Raw genomic sequence first — 16,444 nt, 5'->3', positions numbered from 1 at the left:
TACTGTTGGTTTCTTCACAAATTTATCCAGGTCGTCACAAACATTAAAAAAAATGCTCCAGTGCATTCTCTACTGACATTGCGCGCACCACCACCAAATGTAACTGATGGTTGAAACAGTGAATGTGTGGCACTTCTCTGTTCAATTTTTCCTGTAGAATCTTTTGCATCCCCCCTTCTTCCCCGACATCACGTTGGCCCCATCATAGCATTGAATCTTTTCTGTGCTCAGACCAACACGTGTTATCTCTGTTAAGACAACATTAGTAAACGACAGTGCATCAAAGTTTTCAGTTGTTGCCACACACAACAGCCGCTCGTGAACTTCATTTTTTTCGTTCAGGTAGCGAATGACGCTGGAGATGTTTTCATGGCCTTTGGCATCTTGGGTACCATCTGCCTTTAACGTGTACCATGAATTTCCTACATCTTTAACAATTTCCTCGGTTAAAAGTTCACTCATAAGTCCAATAATTTCATTTTGAATCTCATGCGATGTGTATCTGGCATTGGCAGGTATAGTGCGATACACTTCAGCAAGTTCTGTGTCTTTTCGGAGAGTACGACCTGGGTACGACCTGAACATACGACCTGGGTACGACTGCAGGCAGACCTGGACTGGGGTCTCTGATCCGAGGTCATTAGGCAGCAGCAGCGGAGGAGGTTGGGGTTGAGACGGGACTGCCGCTTGGGCCTGGCTGTCCAGGTCGACACTCGTGCTGGGTGCCGCTGGCTCTGAGTGTTGGTGCTCATCAAAAAATGCAGCTGCATTTTGATGGCTGTCATCTTCATCAACTGTACTCTCAATCACACTTTCAGTGTCCTTTTTATGGCCTGAAATACGCTGCATATACTTTCTTATGTCCATTGTTGAATATTAATGATAATTCACATTTTAGCTGAAACTGAATTGCTGATAATATCACATGTTCAGATATTTTCTCAACGGACACCGAATGGCGAGGGGTTGGATAAAACCAGGCCCCTTGCTTTAAATTTAAACAACTGTATTTTCCATGTGACTTAAGACCCACATCAGGAAATCACACAGTCAACAAAAGATAAGCCAGCGTCATTTATTATGAATAATTAACCCTTTCACACTTAAGTTTAAAATATTCTGACTCCTGAGAGTAAGATTTTTCAAGGCGACAGTTATTTTAGAATGTTTCCACGGCAACGCGTCATATTTGTCACGTGACACCGCAGCCACAATAATAACAGATGTATGCTATCCTGCATTTCGTTTTTCCTTTTTTTATTCGAAATATTCACAAACTTGCTTACCATGTCATCAACTATCCTATATTCCGATTCTCAAATATGTGTAAGTGAGTGTTTTTGGTCGTTTAAAATGAAAAATACACGTCGGCAAATTATTTATATTTATATTTATTAATTTAGCAGACGCTTTTATCCAAAGAGACTTACAGATGAAGACAGTGGAAGCAATCAAAAACAACAAAAAGAGCAATGATATATTAGTGCTATAACAAGTCTCAGTTAGGTTAACACAGTACAAGTAGCATGGGATTTTAAATAATATAATAAATAAAAAGATAACAAATTATATTTGAATAGAGTATTTTTGCTGCTTTCACAGACTCTAAATGTAGGCTATTGTTTTACCAGTGCTTATGTGTAGCCTATTTAAATGTCTGAAATCTAAAATAAACATTATGTGGTTGAAAACACTGCATAGTAGTGTTGACAGCGCTGAGCTCGTCCGTCTCTGGCTCAGCGCCAACCAACGCGAAAGAGGTTTGAATCTGGCAGTAATGCCACGAGTCACAACACTGAACATTCTAAATCCCATGGGGATAAGGTTAAATTATTATTTAACTCAAAAGGTTGAACATTTTATTTTTAACCATGAATACAAAAATGAAACCAAGATGCTGCTGCCAGTCGAAGGTCTGGACTAAAACTTTGCCCTCTGCCGTTCCAACAAGCTGTGGGATATTGAGGTGACTCACAGGAGAGCTGTTTTCCACAACCTGATGACAGAAAGATGACAGAGAGGAAGAAAAAAAAAAGATCTTCAGTTAAATGTTTCTTTATTAACTGTCTAATAAAGGTACAAATTACTATATTGATGCTATTCTGCATTTGCGCTATTATCAGGCTGCTTATTCTCATGCACCAAATCACCCTTTAAGGGACATTAATAAAGTAAAGTAAATGTGTGTGAAATATTACCTGCTGAGCAAAATCAAAACTGTAATGCATCCTAATCTTCTTGCTTGCTGGTAGGGACTGTCCAGAAGACAGGTTAGAGCCAGAGCAAATCTTTCTGCAGGCAGCAGTCATGTCATTGTACACAGCCCTCTCTTTCTGCACAAGGGAAAGATGATCTTGTTGCTTCTTTAATGCTTCAGACTTTCTATCATCTGGGAGGTTTGCACTTCGTATCAGCTGCTCGCTATTGCTTTGGCACTGCCAGCAGAGATCTGTGCGCGGCCGGCAACTTTTGATGTGTGGGAGAAGTCGGTTCCACGGTGCTTTGAAGCTGGTTTTACAAACTGCACGCTCACCTCAGATATTGCTTATGGTTAATTGTATTGTAAATGCTAATAGTGCTTTGTAGACTTCACGTAGAGACACCATGCTAACAGGCATCTTGTCACCTATACCAGAATGAATTGTACAGTTTTTTTTCAAAACTGTTTCTTTTGTTATCGCACCCGCCCTCCGAGGGAAGCGTGGCTACTTATTATGCAGCGCTCTGGCCGGCTCTAGCTGATATCAAAATTCAATGAAGATGGACGCCGCAAAGATGATCGCAGAAGAGCAATGTTTTGAAGTACTTATTCGACACTGATTCTGAAGACGATCTGAGCGACGATGAAAGCAGCATAATAAGACTGTATAATATCCCTAATGTACAACTGAGCGAAGATGAAGACGAGGAAGAATGTATCGGACTGGTGTCAGACGAGTTGGACCGTAAGATATCAGAGGCTATATCGATAGTAACATTTGATGGGGATAAAGACAGAGAAATGGGGAAAATCCGTAACTTTGACTGTAAATGCTACACGAGGAGAAAAGATAACTCTCTGCATGGGAGACAGTCCTGTAGCCAGAAGCTTTCTCCAGACATTATGTACAACATACGGCTGGATTCTTTAGAGTGGCAGGACATGCGAATTATTGGACATTTAGAGGCAAATAGACTCACAGTGCAAACTTTGGAGATGGTCACATACACAAAGAAGACCCCGACAAAAAGAAAGTGTGCCCGAACGACTTATTTCATTGGAGGCATCGAGATCTGCAAGAATACTTTTCTGTTTCTTATGGGATGAGTCTCCATAAACATCAAAGTTTGTCGTTTTGTGTTCATTCTAAGAACACGTACACATTATCTCATGTTTAGTCCATGTCTAGACCTTCCCATATCTAGCTATTGTTATTAGCTAGCTCAGGACTGTCGTTTTAATTGTAATCGTTAGCATCGTATCACTTGCCAAAAAACGCCATTACTATAATGGCCTTTTAGATGGTAATGTTAGCATCTGCTATTAATTTGAATAATGCTTCAATTGCTTGAATTGACTGGTGTGAATGACTTAGCCCACGTGAACCTGCCTGTTAGCATTCTTGAATTGAATGTGATGCTAATAATTTTAGCCAGTGGTGGAGGAAGTGCTACTTAATATTCTTAACCATGATCTACTAACGTAATAGTAAATGTATCAGATTAAATTCCTACTTAAGTAAAAGTATAAAGTATCCGTAGCCGTAGCATGTGCGTTATACAGTATTGTTCAAAATAATAGCAGTACAATGTGACTAACCAGAATAATCAAGGTTTTTCGTATATTTTTTTATTGCTACGTGGCAAACAAGTTACCAGTAGGTTCAGTAGATTCTCAGAAAACAAATGAGACCCAGCATTCATGATATGCACGCTCTTAAGGCTGTGCAATTGGGCAATTAGTTGAATTAGTTGAAAGGGGTGTGTTCAAAAAAATAGCAGTGTGGCATTCAATCACTGAGGTCATCAATTTTGTGAAGAAACAGGTGTGAATCAGGTGGCCCCTATTTAAGGATGAAGCCAACACTTGTTGAACATGCATTTGAAAGCTGAGGAAAATGGGTCGTTCAAGACATTGTTCAGAAGAACAGCGTACTTTGATTAAAAAGTTGATTAGAGAGGGGAAAACCTATAAAGAGGTGCAAAAAATGATAGGCTGTTCAGCTAAAATGATCTCCAATGCCTTAAAATGGAGAGCAAAACCAGAGAGACGTGGAAGAAAACGGAAGACAACCATCAAAATGGATAGAAGAATAACCAGAATGGCAAAGGCTCAGCCAATGATCACCTCCAGGATGATCAAAGACAGTCTGGAGTTACCTGTAAGTACTGTGACAGTTAGAAGACGTCTGTGTGAAGCTAATCTATTTTCAAGAATCCCCCGCAAAGTCCCTCTGTTAAAAAAAAGGCATGTGCAGAAGAGGTTACAATTTGCCAAAGAACACATCAACTGGCCTAAAGAGAAATGGAGGAACATTTTGTGGACTGATGAGAGTAAAATTGTTCTTTTTGGGTCCAAGGGCCACAGGCAGTTTGTGAGACGACCCCCAAACTCTGAATTCAAGCCACAGTACACAGTGAAGACAGTGAAGCATGGAGGTGCAAGCATCATGATATGGCATGTTTCTCCTACTATGGTGTTGGGCCTATTTATCGCATACCAGGGATCATGGATCAGTTTGCATATGTTAAAATACTTGAAGAGGTCATGTTGCCCTATGCTGAAGAGGACATGCCCTTGAAATGGTTGTTTCAACAAGACAGTGACTCAAAACACACTAGTAAACGGGCAAAGTCTTGGTTCCAAACCAACAAAATTAATGTTATGGAGTGGCCAGCCCAATCTCCAGACCTTAATCCAATTGAGAACTTGTGGGGTGATATCAAAAATGCTGTTTCTGAAGCAAAACAAAGAAATGTGAATGAATTGTGGAATGTTGTTAAAGAATCATGGAGTGGAATAACAGCTGAGAGGTGCCACAGGTTGGTTGACTCCATGCCACACAGATGTCAAGCAGTTTTAAAAAACTGTGGTCATACAACTAAATATTAGTTTAGTGATTCACAGGATTGCTAAATCCCAGAAAAAAAAAAGTTTGTACAAAATAGTTTTGAGTTTGTACAGTCAAAGGTAGACACTGCTATTTTTTTGAACACACCCCTTTCAACTAATTGCCCAATTGCACAGCCTTAAGAGCGTGCATATCATGAATGCTGGGTCTTGTTTGTTTTCTGACAATGTACTGAACCTACTGGTAACTTGTTTGCCACGTAGCAATAAAAAATATACTAAAAACCTTGATTATTCTGGTTAGTCACATTGTACTGCTATTATTTTGAACAATACTGTAAGTCAAAAGTAAAAGTATTTATGGAGAGTTTAATGTACAGGATTTTTTTTTTTTTTTGACTCAAACCAGGTTTAACCACTAACTGAGGTCTAAACCAGGACTAAACCAAGACTAAACCAGGAAGTACAGATACAGACTCTAAAATGTAGTTAAGTAAAAGTAAAAAAGTATTCATCATAAAATTTACTTAAGTAAAGTAAAAGTACCTATAATTTGTACAATACATTCTGGTATAGGTGACAAGATGCCTGTTAGCATGATGTTAAACGTTTTTTTTTCTCCATTTTTCAGCATTGGCAGAGACACCCTGGCTGATATAGTCAAACACTTTGAAGAGAAAGGGGCAAGACCACGTTTAAGAAATAAACACTCACTGCCACGTCCACCAGCCAGGTTCATCAGCCCTGAGGATATCAACAGAGTTGTGGACTTCTAAAAAAACTATGCAAAAGACAATTATATTGTTCTATCTGCATTCAGAGTACTTTGGAGATATTGGGCTTCAAAGTTTTTGTTTGAATTAATTTTAAAATAATTCCAACCACCACAAAACCGCTCGTCCTCACAGCTATGAACAAAAGGAAAGTGCTTTATCTCACAGTCAAAAAATTAAATAAATAATAATAAAATTATGTATTTATAACAATCTACGATAAGAATGTCAGCAAAAAAAAAAAAAAAAAAAAAAAAAAAATGCATAAAACCTTGTAATATTGATAAAGGCAACACCAGTACCATAAAAATGGTGCATGGGGTCTTAATAATAATGGCAATAAATAAATAACCCATCATTTAGATACATTGATAAAATCGAAGTGTAATATAATAAGTGGTTTAAGCGTTAGAAACCAAGAGACAACTGTAGATGTAATCCAGTAATGTGGTCTGAATGGAAGAAAACTAAAAGAAGACTCGCTATGACACACGTGGATATCTCTGTACAATATGGCCCTCGAAAGTAGCGGTAAACGGCTCAAATTTACATCTTCACGTAACCTATGGTTTTAATTTTAAAATAAGAAGCTTTTCGAGTGAGTGGATGGGTGGCTCTTAAAAGAGCCTTTGGGGTGTGTCTCGGTGTCGGACTGCTCTACTTGGAGCTGGTGTACTTGGTGACGGCCTTAGTGCCCTCGGACACGGCGTGTTTGGCCAGCTCCCCGGGCAGCAGCAGACGCACGGCGGTCTGGATCTCTCGGGAAGTGATGGTGGAGCGCTTGTTGTAGTGAGCGAGACGAGACGACTCACCGGCGATGCGCTCGAAAATGTCGTTGACGAAAGAGTTCATGATGCCCATCGCCTTCGAAGAGATCCCGGTGTCAGGATGAACCTGCTTCAGCACTTTGTACACGTAGATGGCGTAGCTCTCCTTCCTGGACTTTCTGCGCTTCTTTCCTCCTTTCGCGGAGGTCTTGGTGACGGCCTTCTTGGAGCCTTTCTTCGGCGCGGACTTCGCTGGTTCAGGCATGATGATGTTTCCGATTCAATCTCTCAGAAATCAGTAGCGGACTGAACTCATACAGGGCTTTTTATTCACTCGTCTATGCTAATTCTGTGGGACCTCGTGAATCCGAGTTGTCATTGGTCAGACCCATAAACTTGTATTTAATTGGATCATTCAAGGCGTTACTGAACTGGAACGAGAGCCAATCACGGGACCTTAAAATTATAGCTCCACCCATCACTCCATGTTTGAACGACACCCACCGACTGGGTTTCCTTTGTTTCATTTCCCGCTGTTTTTATAGTAACATGTTAAGAAAATAAATAGTTCTAGATAAATATCATGCACACATTTTCAAACATTGTAAATCTATTAAGGAAATTACGGAGGAAAAACACTCAAAGTATTTAGCTTTTACGTTTACTATTGTCCTTTGGCATTATTGACACTATTTTCATATTTAATACTGTAATTAAAGCTGCTTTGACATAATCTGCATCGTTAAAAACGCTATATAAATAAAGGTGTCTTGACTTGATAACCTGGGTCTCTGTTGCTAGTTCACTGAAATTTTTTCCTTTATTTTAAGGAAAAGTTCTCGATGTAAAGCAAAAATGAACAACGCAATCTCTTTAAGTGAGAGTGTGGGTGGCTCTTAAAAGAGCCGTTGGGTTTGTTCTCTGATCTGAAGCGGTTTATCCTCCGAAGCCGTACAAGGTGCGTCCCTGTCGTTTGAGCGCGTACACAACGTCCATGGCGGTGACGGTCTTTCTCTTGGCGTGCTCGGTGTAGGTGACGGCGTCGCGGATCACGTTCTCCAGGAACACCTTCAGCACACCGCGGGTCTCCTCGTAGATCAGACCGGAGATGCGCTTGACTCCGCCGCGGCGAGCTAGACGACGAATGGCGGGTTTGGTGATTCCCTGGATGTTATCGCGCAGCACCTTACGATGACGCTTAGCGCCTCCTTTCCCGAGTCCTTTACCGCCTTTGCCTCTTCCAGACATGATGAGATGATCACCGTTTCTGTCAAACGACGAATACAAATACATAGCAAGTACTGCGGGGAGCCTTTTTACAGTTGTTTACAGGACCTAAATGAAACCAGCTTCGCGTCACATGACTCACCCCTCCCCCTCTAGTTCGAGCAGGAAACCATGACTGTCCTTTGTTTCTCCTTCTTCTGCTTCTATATTAACCAGCTCTCTCTTCCAAGATGCTAATCGACTGAAAGAGGCTGGAATAGTGGTGTATTTCTGTTGGTTACCAGCACACATTGGGGTATCTGGAAATGAAGTTGCTGATAAACTAGCAAAAAAAAAGGACTAGACAAGACGGAGGTGGATGTTAAAGTACCTATGGGGAAAAAGGAGTCAAAATCGATTTTAAAGAGAAAGTTAATGAATAAGTGGCAAACTAGATGGGACAGTAGTAGCACAGGGAGATGGTGTTATAGTATCACACAGACAGTAGGGAGGATACATTGTCAGGGAAGAAATAGGAAAGAAGAAGTATTGCTGTCTAGGTTAAGATTGGGACATACAGGGTTAAACTCAACACTGGCAATAATGGGGCTACATGAAAATGGATTATGTGATGTGTGTATCTGAACATTTATTTCATGTATTATTTATTTGTAGTAAGTATAATATTTTCCGGGATGTATTGTTCAGTCATCTGAAGAATGGAGAGGATAGAACGAAGAATGAGGATATTTTAGGAAAGGGATTAATGGATAGACCGATGTATATAATTAGGTTTATATATGATTCAGGTTTGGGATTTAGAATATGATATACTTGAAATGTTGAACCTGCCATGGGGGCTGAGTGTGGACGGAGGAGCTGAACACGCAGCGCCGGATGAAGCACAATGAAACCTCTATTATGATAAATAATGATGATGCATGTGGGATGATAGAGTAGGGTTCAACCAGGAAACATAGTTAATGGTCCATTTGTGAAAGAAGGAAGAGGAAATAGTTTTAAACTTTAGACTTATCACCCAAGGATAATTTGCCGATAATGCTCATTTGGAGTTAATCTTTATTAAACAAGAAGAAGAAGAAGATGCTAATCTGCACAAAAATCCTGATGTATAATCGAGACATCGTCTGATGAAATCAAATACACAAAAGACATGAAAAAGGCAATACCTTCCACAAAAAAGACTAGAGTAATTTATAGTAAGTACTCTAGTGTTTTTGAACCATACCAAAGGTGCTGGTCATATAATTAGAATATCATCAAAAAGTTGATTTATTTCACTAATTCCATTCAAAAAGTGAAACTTGTATATTATTTTCATTCATTACACAAAGACTGATATATTTCAAATGTTTATTTCTTTTAATGTTGATGATTATAACTGACAACTAAGGAAAATCCCAAATTCAGTATCTCAGAAAATTAGAATATTACTTGAGACCAACACAAAGAAAGGATTTTTAGAAATCTTGGCCAACTGAAAAGTATGAACATGAAAACTATGAGCATGTACAGCACTCAATACTTAGTCGGGGCTCCTTTTCCCTTAATTACTGCAGCAATGCGGCGTGGCATGGAGTCGATCAGTCTGTGGCACTGCTCAGGTGTTATGAGAGACCAGGTTGCTCTGATAGTGGCCTTCAGCTCTTCTGCATTCCTGGGTCTGGCATATCACATCTTCCTCTTCACAAAACCACACAGATTTTCTATGGTGTTAATGTTGGGCGAGTTTGCTGACCAATTAAGAACAGGGATACCATGGTCCTTAAACCAGGTACTGGTAGCTTTGGCACTGTGTGCAGGTGCCAAGTCCTGTTGGGAAATTAAATCTGCATCTCCCTAAAGTTGGTCAGCAGCAGGAAGCATGAAGTGCTCTAAAATTTCCTGGTATATGGCTGCGTTGACCTTGGACCTCAGAAAACAAAGTGGACCAACACCAGCAGATGGCATGGCACCCCAAACCATCACTGACTGTGGAAACTTTACACCTCAAGCAACATGGACCTCAAGCAACATGGATTGTGTGCCTCTCCTCTCTTCCTCCAGACTCTGGGACCCCGATATCCAAAGGAAATGCTAAATTTACTTTCATCAGAGAACATAACTGTGGACCACTCAGCAGCAGTCCAGTCCTTTTTGTATTTAGACACTTCTGACGCTGTCTGTTGTTCAAGAGTGGCTAGACACAAGGAATGTGAAGCTGAAACACATGTCTTGCATACGTCTGTGCGTAGTGGTTCTTGAAGCACTGACTCCAGCTGCAGTCCACTCTTTGTGAAGCTCCCCCACATTTTTGTATGTGTTTTGTTTCACAATCCTCTCCAGGGTGCGGTTATCCCTATTGCTTCTACACTTTTTTTCTACCACATCTTTGCCTTCCCTTCGCCCCTCTATTAATGTGCTTGGACACAGAGCTCTGTGAACAGCCAGCCTCTTTTGCAATGACCTTTTGTGTCTTGCCCTCCTTGTGCAAGGTGTCAATGGTCTTCTTTTGGACAACTGTCAAGTCAGCAGTCTGCCCCATGATTGTGTAGCCTACAGAATTGTCCTCAATACTGAACATTGTTACAATATTCAAATTTTCTGAGATACTGAATTTGGGATTTTCCTTAATTGTCAGTTATAATCATCTAAATTAAATTCAAGTTTATTTGTATAGTGCTTTTTACTATACAAATTGTTACAAAGCAACTTTACAGAGAATTATGTTTCTATAATATTTGGTAGAAAGTGGTATGACAGGATTTTTAGAAAAATGAATACAAGACATAGTCAGCCAGGCGATGAACATTATTAATATTATTAAGAAGTAATAGTTATGATGCAGTCACACTTGCAGCAATGTTTGTTAGTTCTGTTTGTTGATTCAGGGTCAGCATCATCTGAGGTCCTCTGAGGGTCAGCATCATCTCTTCTCAGGTGTTCTGGATCCAGACTGGAGCTTGTGTAAATCCTAGTTACCACGGGATGAAGATCCAGCAGAAACAGAAACACAGAGACATCACTAGCATAGCTGCTGATCCAACAAAGTAAAATTAATTAGTTTAACCCAAGCTAATGAATAAAAATGCACATTTGATCAGATGCAGCTACACTCACAATTTAAGATACATTATTCAAATGCTTGGCGAAAGAGATACGTTTTTAATATAGATTTAAACAGAGAGAGTGTGTCTGAACCCCGAACATGATCAGGAAGGCTATTCCAGAGTTCGGGAGCCAAATGTGAGAAAGCGCTACCTCCTTTAGTGGACTTTCCTATCCTAGGAACTGCTGGGCCTTTTTTACAATAGAGTCAATGTTAATGTCCCACTTCAGGTCCTGAGAGACAGTGGTGTCCAGGAACCTGAATGACTCCACTGCAGTCACAGTGCTGTTCATGATGGTGAGTGGGGGGAGAGCAGGGGGGTTTCTCCTGAAGTCCACGATCATCTCCACTGTTTTGAGCGTGTTAAGCTCCAGGTTCTTGAGAGTGCACCAGACATCCAGCTCTTTTACCTCCTGTCTGTAAGCAGACTCGTCACCTTCTAGTTTCTAGAAGTGTCTAAAGTCAAAAAGGACTGGACTGCTGCTGAGTGGTCCACAGTTATGTTCTCTGATGAAAGTAAATTTAGCATTTCCTTTGGAAATCGGGGTCCCAGAGTCTGGAGGAAGAGAGGAGAGGCACACAATCCACGTTGCTTGAGGTGTAAAGTTTCCACAGTCAGTGATGGTTTGGGGTGCCATGCCATCTGCTGGTGTTGGTCCACTTTGTTTTCTGAGGTCCAAGGTCAACGCAGCCGTATAAAAGGAAATTTTAGAGCACTTCATGCTTCCTGCTGCTGACCAACTTTATGGAGAAGCGGATTTAATTTCCCAACAGGACTTGGCACCTGAAATATATCAGTCTTTGTGTAATGACTGAAAATTTTATACAAGTTTCACTTTTTAAATGGAATTAGTGAAATAAATCAACTTTTTGTATGACATTCTAATTATATGACCAGCACCTTTAGTATGGTTCAAAAACACTAGAGTACTTACTATAAATTACTCTAGTCTTTTTTGTGGAAGGTATTGCCTTTTTCATGTCTTTTGTGTATTTGATTTCATCAGACGATGTCTCGATTATACATCAGGATTTTTGTGCAGATTAGCATCTTCTTCTTCTTCTTGTTTAATGGCGATTAACTCCAAATGAGCATTATCGGCAAATTATCCTTGGGTGATAAGTCTAAAGTTTAAAACTATTTTTCTTCCTTCTTTCACAAATGGACCATTAACTATGTTTCCTGGTTGAACCCTACTCTATCATCCCACATGCATCATCATTATTTATCATAATAGAGGTTTCATTGTGCTTCATCCGGCGCTGCGTGTTCAGCTCCTCCGTCCACACTCAGCCCCCATGGCAGGTTCAACATTTCAAGTATATCATATTCTAAATCCCAAACCTGAATCATATATAAACCTAATTATATACATCGGTCTATCCATTAATCCCTTTCCTAAAATATCCTCATTCTTCGTTCTATCCTCTCCATTCTTCAGATGACTGAACAATACATCCCGGAAAATATTATACTTACTACAAATAAATAATACATGAAATAAATGTTCAGATACACACATCACATAATCCATTTTCATGTAGCCCCATTATTGCCAGTGTTGAGTTTAACCCTGTATGTCCCAATCTTAACCTAGACAGCAATACTTCTTCTTTCCTATTTCTTCCCTGACAATGTATCCTCCCTACTGTCTGTGTGATACTATAACACCATCTCCCTGTGCTACTACTGTCCCATCTAATTTGCCACTTGTTCATTAACTTTCTCTTTAAAATTTTGCCTCCTTTTTCCCCATAGGTACTTTAACATCCACCTCCGTCTTGTCTAGTGCTTTTTTTTGCTAGTTTATCAGCAACTTCATTACCAGATACCCCAATGTGTGCTGGTACCCAACAGAAATACACCACTATTCCAGCCTCTTTCAGTCGATTAGCATCTTGGAAGAGAGAGCTGGTTGATATAGAAGCAGAAGAAGGAGAAACAAAGGACAGTCATGGTTTCCTGCTCGAACTAGAGGGGGAGGGGTGAGTCATGTGACGCGAAGCTGGTTTCATTTAGGTCCTGTAAACAACTGTAAAAAGGCTCCATGCAGCACTTGCTATATATTTGTATTCGTCGTTTGACTGAAACAGAGATCATCTCATCATGTCCGGAAGAGGCAAAGGCGGTAAAGGACTCGGGAAAGGAGGCGCTAAGCGTCATCGTAAGGTGCTGCGCGATAACATCCAGGGAATCACCAAACCCGCCATTCGTCGTCTAGCTCGCCGCGGCGGAGTCAAGCGCATCTCCGGTCTGATCTACGAGGAGACCCGCGGTGTGCTGAAGGTGTTCCTGGAGAACGTGATCCGCGACGCCGTCACCTACACCGAGCACGCCAAGAGAAAGACCGTCACCGCCATGGACGTTGTGTACGCGCTCAAACGACAGGGACGCACCTTGTACGGCTTCGGAGGATAAACCGCTTCAGATCCGAGAACAAACCCAACGGCTCTTTTAAGAGCCACCCACACTCTCACTTAAAGAGCTTGCGTTGCTCATTTTTGCGTTACATCGAGAACTTTTCCTTAAAATAAAAGAAAAAAATATAGCATGAAGCTTGTTTATGTTTTCAGCGTCCGTTAAAAAGATGGCAACTGGTTTAAGGGTTTAAACCGTAACGTTACATACGTTGAAGTATACGATCAGTATTGTGCAGAAGATAAAGGCCAATGTTATATTTCCCGCAAAGGAGCTCCCATTTAAAATTTCAGTGAACTAGCAACAGAGACCCAGGTTATCAAGTCAAGACCCCTTTATTTATATAGCGTTTTTAACGATGAAGATTATGTCAAAGCAGCTTTAATTACAGTATTAAATATGAAAATAGTGTCAATAATGCCAAAGGACAATAGTAAACGTAAAAACTAAATTCTTTGAGTGTTCTTTCTCCGTAGTTTCCTTAATAGATTTACAATGTTTTAAAATGTGTGCATGATATTTATCTATAACTATTTATTTTCTTAACATGTTACTATAAAAACAGCGGGAAATGAAACAAAGGAAACCCAGTCGGTGGGTGTCGTTCAAACATGGAGTGATGGGTGGAGCTATAATTTAAGGTCCCGTGATTGGCTCTCGTTCCAGTTCAGTAACCTTTGAATGATCCAATTAAATACAAGTTTATGGGTCTGACCAATGACAACTCGGAATCACGAGGACGCACAGAATTAGCATAGACGAGTGAATAAAAAGCCCTGTATGAGCTCAGTCCGCTATTGATTTCTGAGAGATTGAATCGGAAACATTATCATGCCTGAACCAGCGAAATCCGCGCCGAAGAAAGGATCCAAGAAGGCCGTCACCAAGACCGCCGCGAAAGGAGGAAAGAAACGCAGAAAGTCAAGGAAGGAGAGCTACGCCATCTACGTGTACAAAGTGCTGAAGCAGGTTCATCCTGACACCGGCATCTCTTCGAAGGCGATGGGCATCATGAACTCTTTCGTCAACGACATCTTCGAGCGCATCGCCGGTGAGTCGTCTCGTCTCGCTCACTACAACAAGCGCTCCACCATCACTTCCCGAGAGATCCAGACCGCCGTGCGTCTGCTGCTGCCCGGGGAGCTGGCCAAACACGCCGTGTCCGAGGGCACCAAGGCCGTCACCAAGTACACCAGCTCCAAGTAGAGCAGTCCGACCCCGAGACACACCCCAAAGGCTCTTTTAAGAGCCACCCATCTACTCACTCGAAGAGCTTCTTATTTTAAAGTTAAAACCATAGGTTAGGTGAAGATGTAAATTTGAGCCGTTTACCGCTTCTTTTGAGGGCCATGTTGTACAGAAATATCCACGTGTGTCATAGCGAGTCTTCTTTTAGTTTTCTTCCATTCAGACCATATTACTGGATTACATCTACACTTTTCTCTTGGTTTCTAACGCTTAAACCACTTATTATATTACACTTCGATTTTATCAATGTATCTAAATGATGGGTTATTTATTTATTGCGATTATTATTAAGACCCCATGCACCATTTTTATGGTACTGGTGTTGCGTTTATCAATATTACAAGGTTTTATGCAGGTTTTTTTTTTTTTTTTTGCTGACATTCTTATCGTAGATTGTTATAAATACATAATTTTATTATTATTATTTAATTTTTTGACTGTGAGATAAAGCACTTTCCTTTTGTTCATAGCTGTGAGGACGAGCGGTTTTGTGGTGGTTGGAATTCTTTTAAAATTAATTCAAACAAAATTAAACAAAAACTTTGAAGCCCAATATCTCCAAAGTACTCTGAATGCAGATAGAACGATATAATTGTCTTTTGCATAGTTTTTTATGAAGTCCACAACTCTGTTGATATCCTCAGGGCTGATGAACCTGGCTGGTGGACGTGGCAGTGAGTGTTTCTTTCTTGAACGTGGTCTTGCCCCTTTCTCTTCAAAGTGTTTGACTATATCAGCCAGGGTGTCTCTGCCAATGCTGAAAAATGGAGAGAAAAAAAAAACGTTTAACATCATGCTAACAGGCATCTTGTCACCTATACCAGAATGTATTGTACAAATTATAGGTACTTTTACTTTACTTAAGTAAATTTTATGATGAATACTTTTTTACTTTTACTTAACTACATTTTAGAGTCTGTATCTGTACTTCCTGGTTTAGTCTTGGTTTAGTCCTGGTTTAGACCTCAGTTAGTGGTTAAACCTGGTTTGAGTCAAAAAAAAAAAAAAAAAAATCCTGTACATTAAACTCTCCATAAATACTTTTACTTTCGACTTATAACGCACATGCTACGGCTACGGATACTTTATACTTTTACTTAAGTAGGAATTTAATCTGATACATTTACTATTACGTTAGTAGATCATGTTTAAGAATATTAAGTAGCACTTCCTCCACCACTGGCTAAAATTATTAGCATCACATTCAAATCAAGAATGCTAGCAGGCAGGTTCATGTGGGCTAAGTCATTCACACCAGTCAATTCAAGCAATTGAAGCATTATTCAAATTAATAGCAGATGCTAACATTACCATCTAAAAGGCCATTATAGTAATGGCGGTTTTTGGCAAGTGATACGATGCTAACGGTTACAATTAAAACGACAGTCCTGAGCTAGCTAATAACAATAGCTAGATATGGGAAGGTCTAGACATGGACTAAACATGAGATAACGTGTACGTGTTCTTAGAATGAACACAAAACGACAAACTTTGATGTTTATGGAGACTCATCCCATAAGAAACAGAAAAGTATTCTTGCAGATCTCGATGCCTCCAATGAAATAAGTCGTTCGGGCACACTTTTTCTTTGTTGGGGTCTTCTTTGTGGATGTGACCATCTCCAAAGTTTGCACTGTGCGTCTATTTGCCTCTAAATGTCCAATAATTCGCATGTCCTGCCACTCTAAAGAATCCAGCCGTATGTTGTACATCAGTGGTTTTCAACCTGGGGTCCGCGGTGGTATTGCAGGTGGGCCGCCAATTATTTTCTGTTCATTTCCAGTCCATTCTAGGGCTGTGCGATTAAAAGAAAACGTCCTAAAATCACGATTTGAGCGTGCGCATATGCCTAACTCCAGGTTCACACACTGT

General features: G+C 40.3%; 4 protein-coding genes across 4 annotated transcripts; 2 read left to right on the top strand and 2 right to left on the bottom strand.

The window, feature by feature from the left end:
* Positions 1 to 5,399: 5,399 nt before the first annotated feature.
* Positions 5,400 to 7,084, bottom strand: LOC113106556 (histone H2B-like). Its single transcript, XM_026268629.1, has one exon. The coding sequence runs from the start codon at positions 6,853 to 6,855 to the stop codon at positions 6,481 to 6,483; it is 375 nt and encodes a 124-aa protein (XP_026124414.1). The 5' UTR covers positions 6,856 to 7,084; the 3' UTR covers positions 5,400 to 6,480.
* Positions 7,085 to 7,237: 153 nt separating this feature from the next.
* LOC113106632 (histone H4-like) lies at positions 7,238 to 7,883 on the bottom strand. Its single transcript, XM_026268732.1, has one exon. It carries the CDS (start codon positions 7,881 to 7,883, stop codon positions 7,527 to 7,529), a length of 357 nt encoding a protein of 118 aa, XP_026124517.1. The 3' UTR covers positions 7,238 to 7,526.
* Positions 7,884 to 12,969: 5,086 nt separating this feature from the next.
* On the top strand, positions 12,970 to 13,391 carry LOC113106557 (histone H4). Its single transcript, XM_026268630.1, has one exon. The coding sequence runs from the start codon at positions 13,013 to 13,015 to the stop codon at positions 13,322 to 13,324; it is 312 nt and encodes a 103-aa protein (XP_026124415.1). The 5' UTR covers positions 12,970 to 13,012; the 3' UTR covers positions 13,325 to 13,391.
* A 764-nt stretch (positions 13,392 to 14,155) lies between these two features.
* LOC113106631 (histone H2B) lies at positions 14,156 to 14,530 on the top strand. Its single transcript, XM_026268731.1, has one exon. The coding sequence runs from the start codon at positions 14,156 to 14,158 to the stop codon at positions 14,528 to 14,530; it is 375 nt and encodes a 124-aa protein (XP_026124516.1).
* Positions 14,531 to 16,444: the final 1,914 nt, after the last annotated feature.

Source organism: Carassius auratus, chromosome 7 (genome assembly GCF_003368295.1).
Source record: "Carassius auratus strain Wakin chromosome 7, ASM336829v1, whole genome shotgun sequence".
NCBI lineage: Eukaryota > Metazoa > Chordata > Actinopteri > Cypriniformes > Cyprinidae > Carassius > Carassius auratus.
Note: the sequence above shows the minus strand (reverse complement) of the source record. Positions and strands in the feature narration are given on the sequence as shown.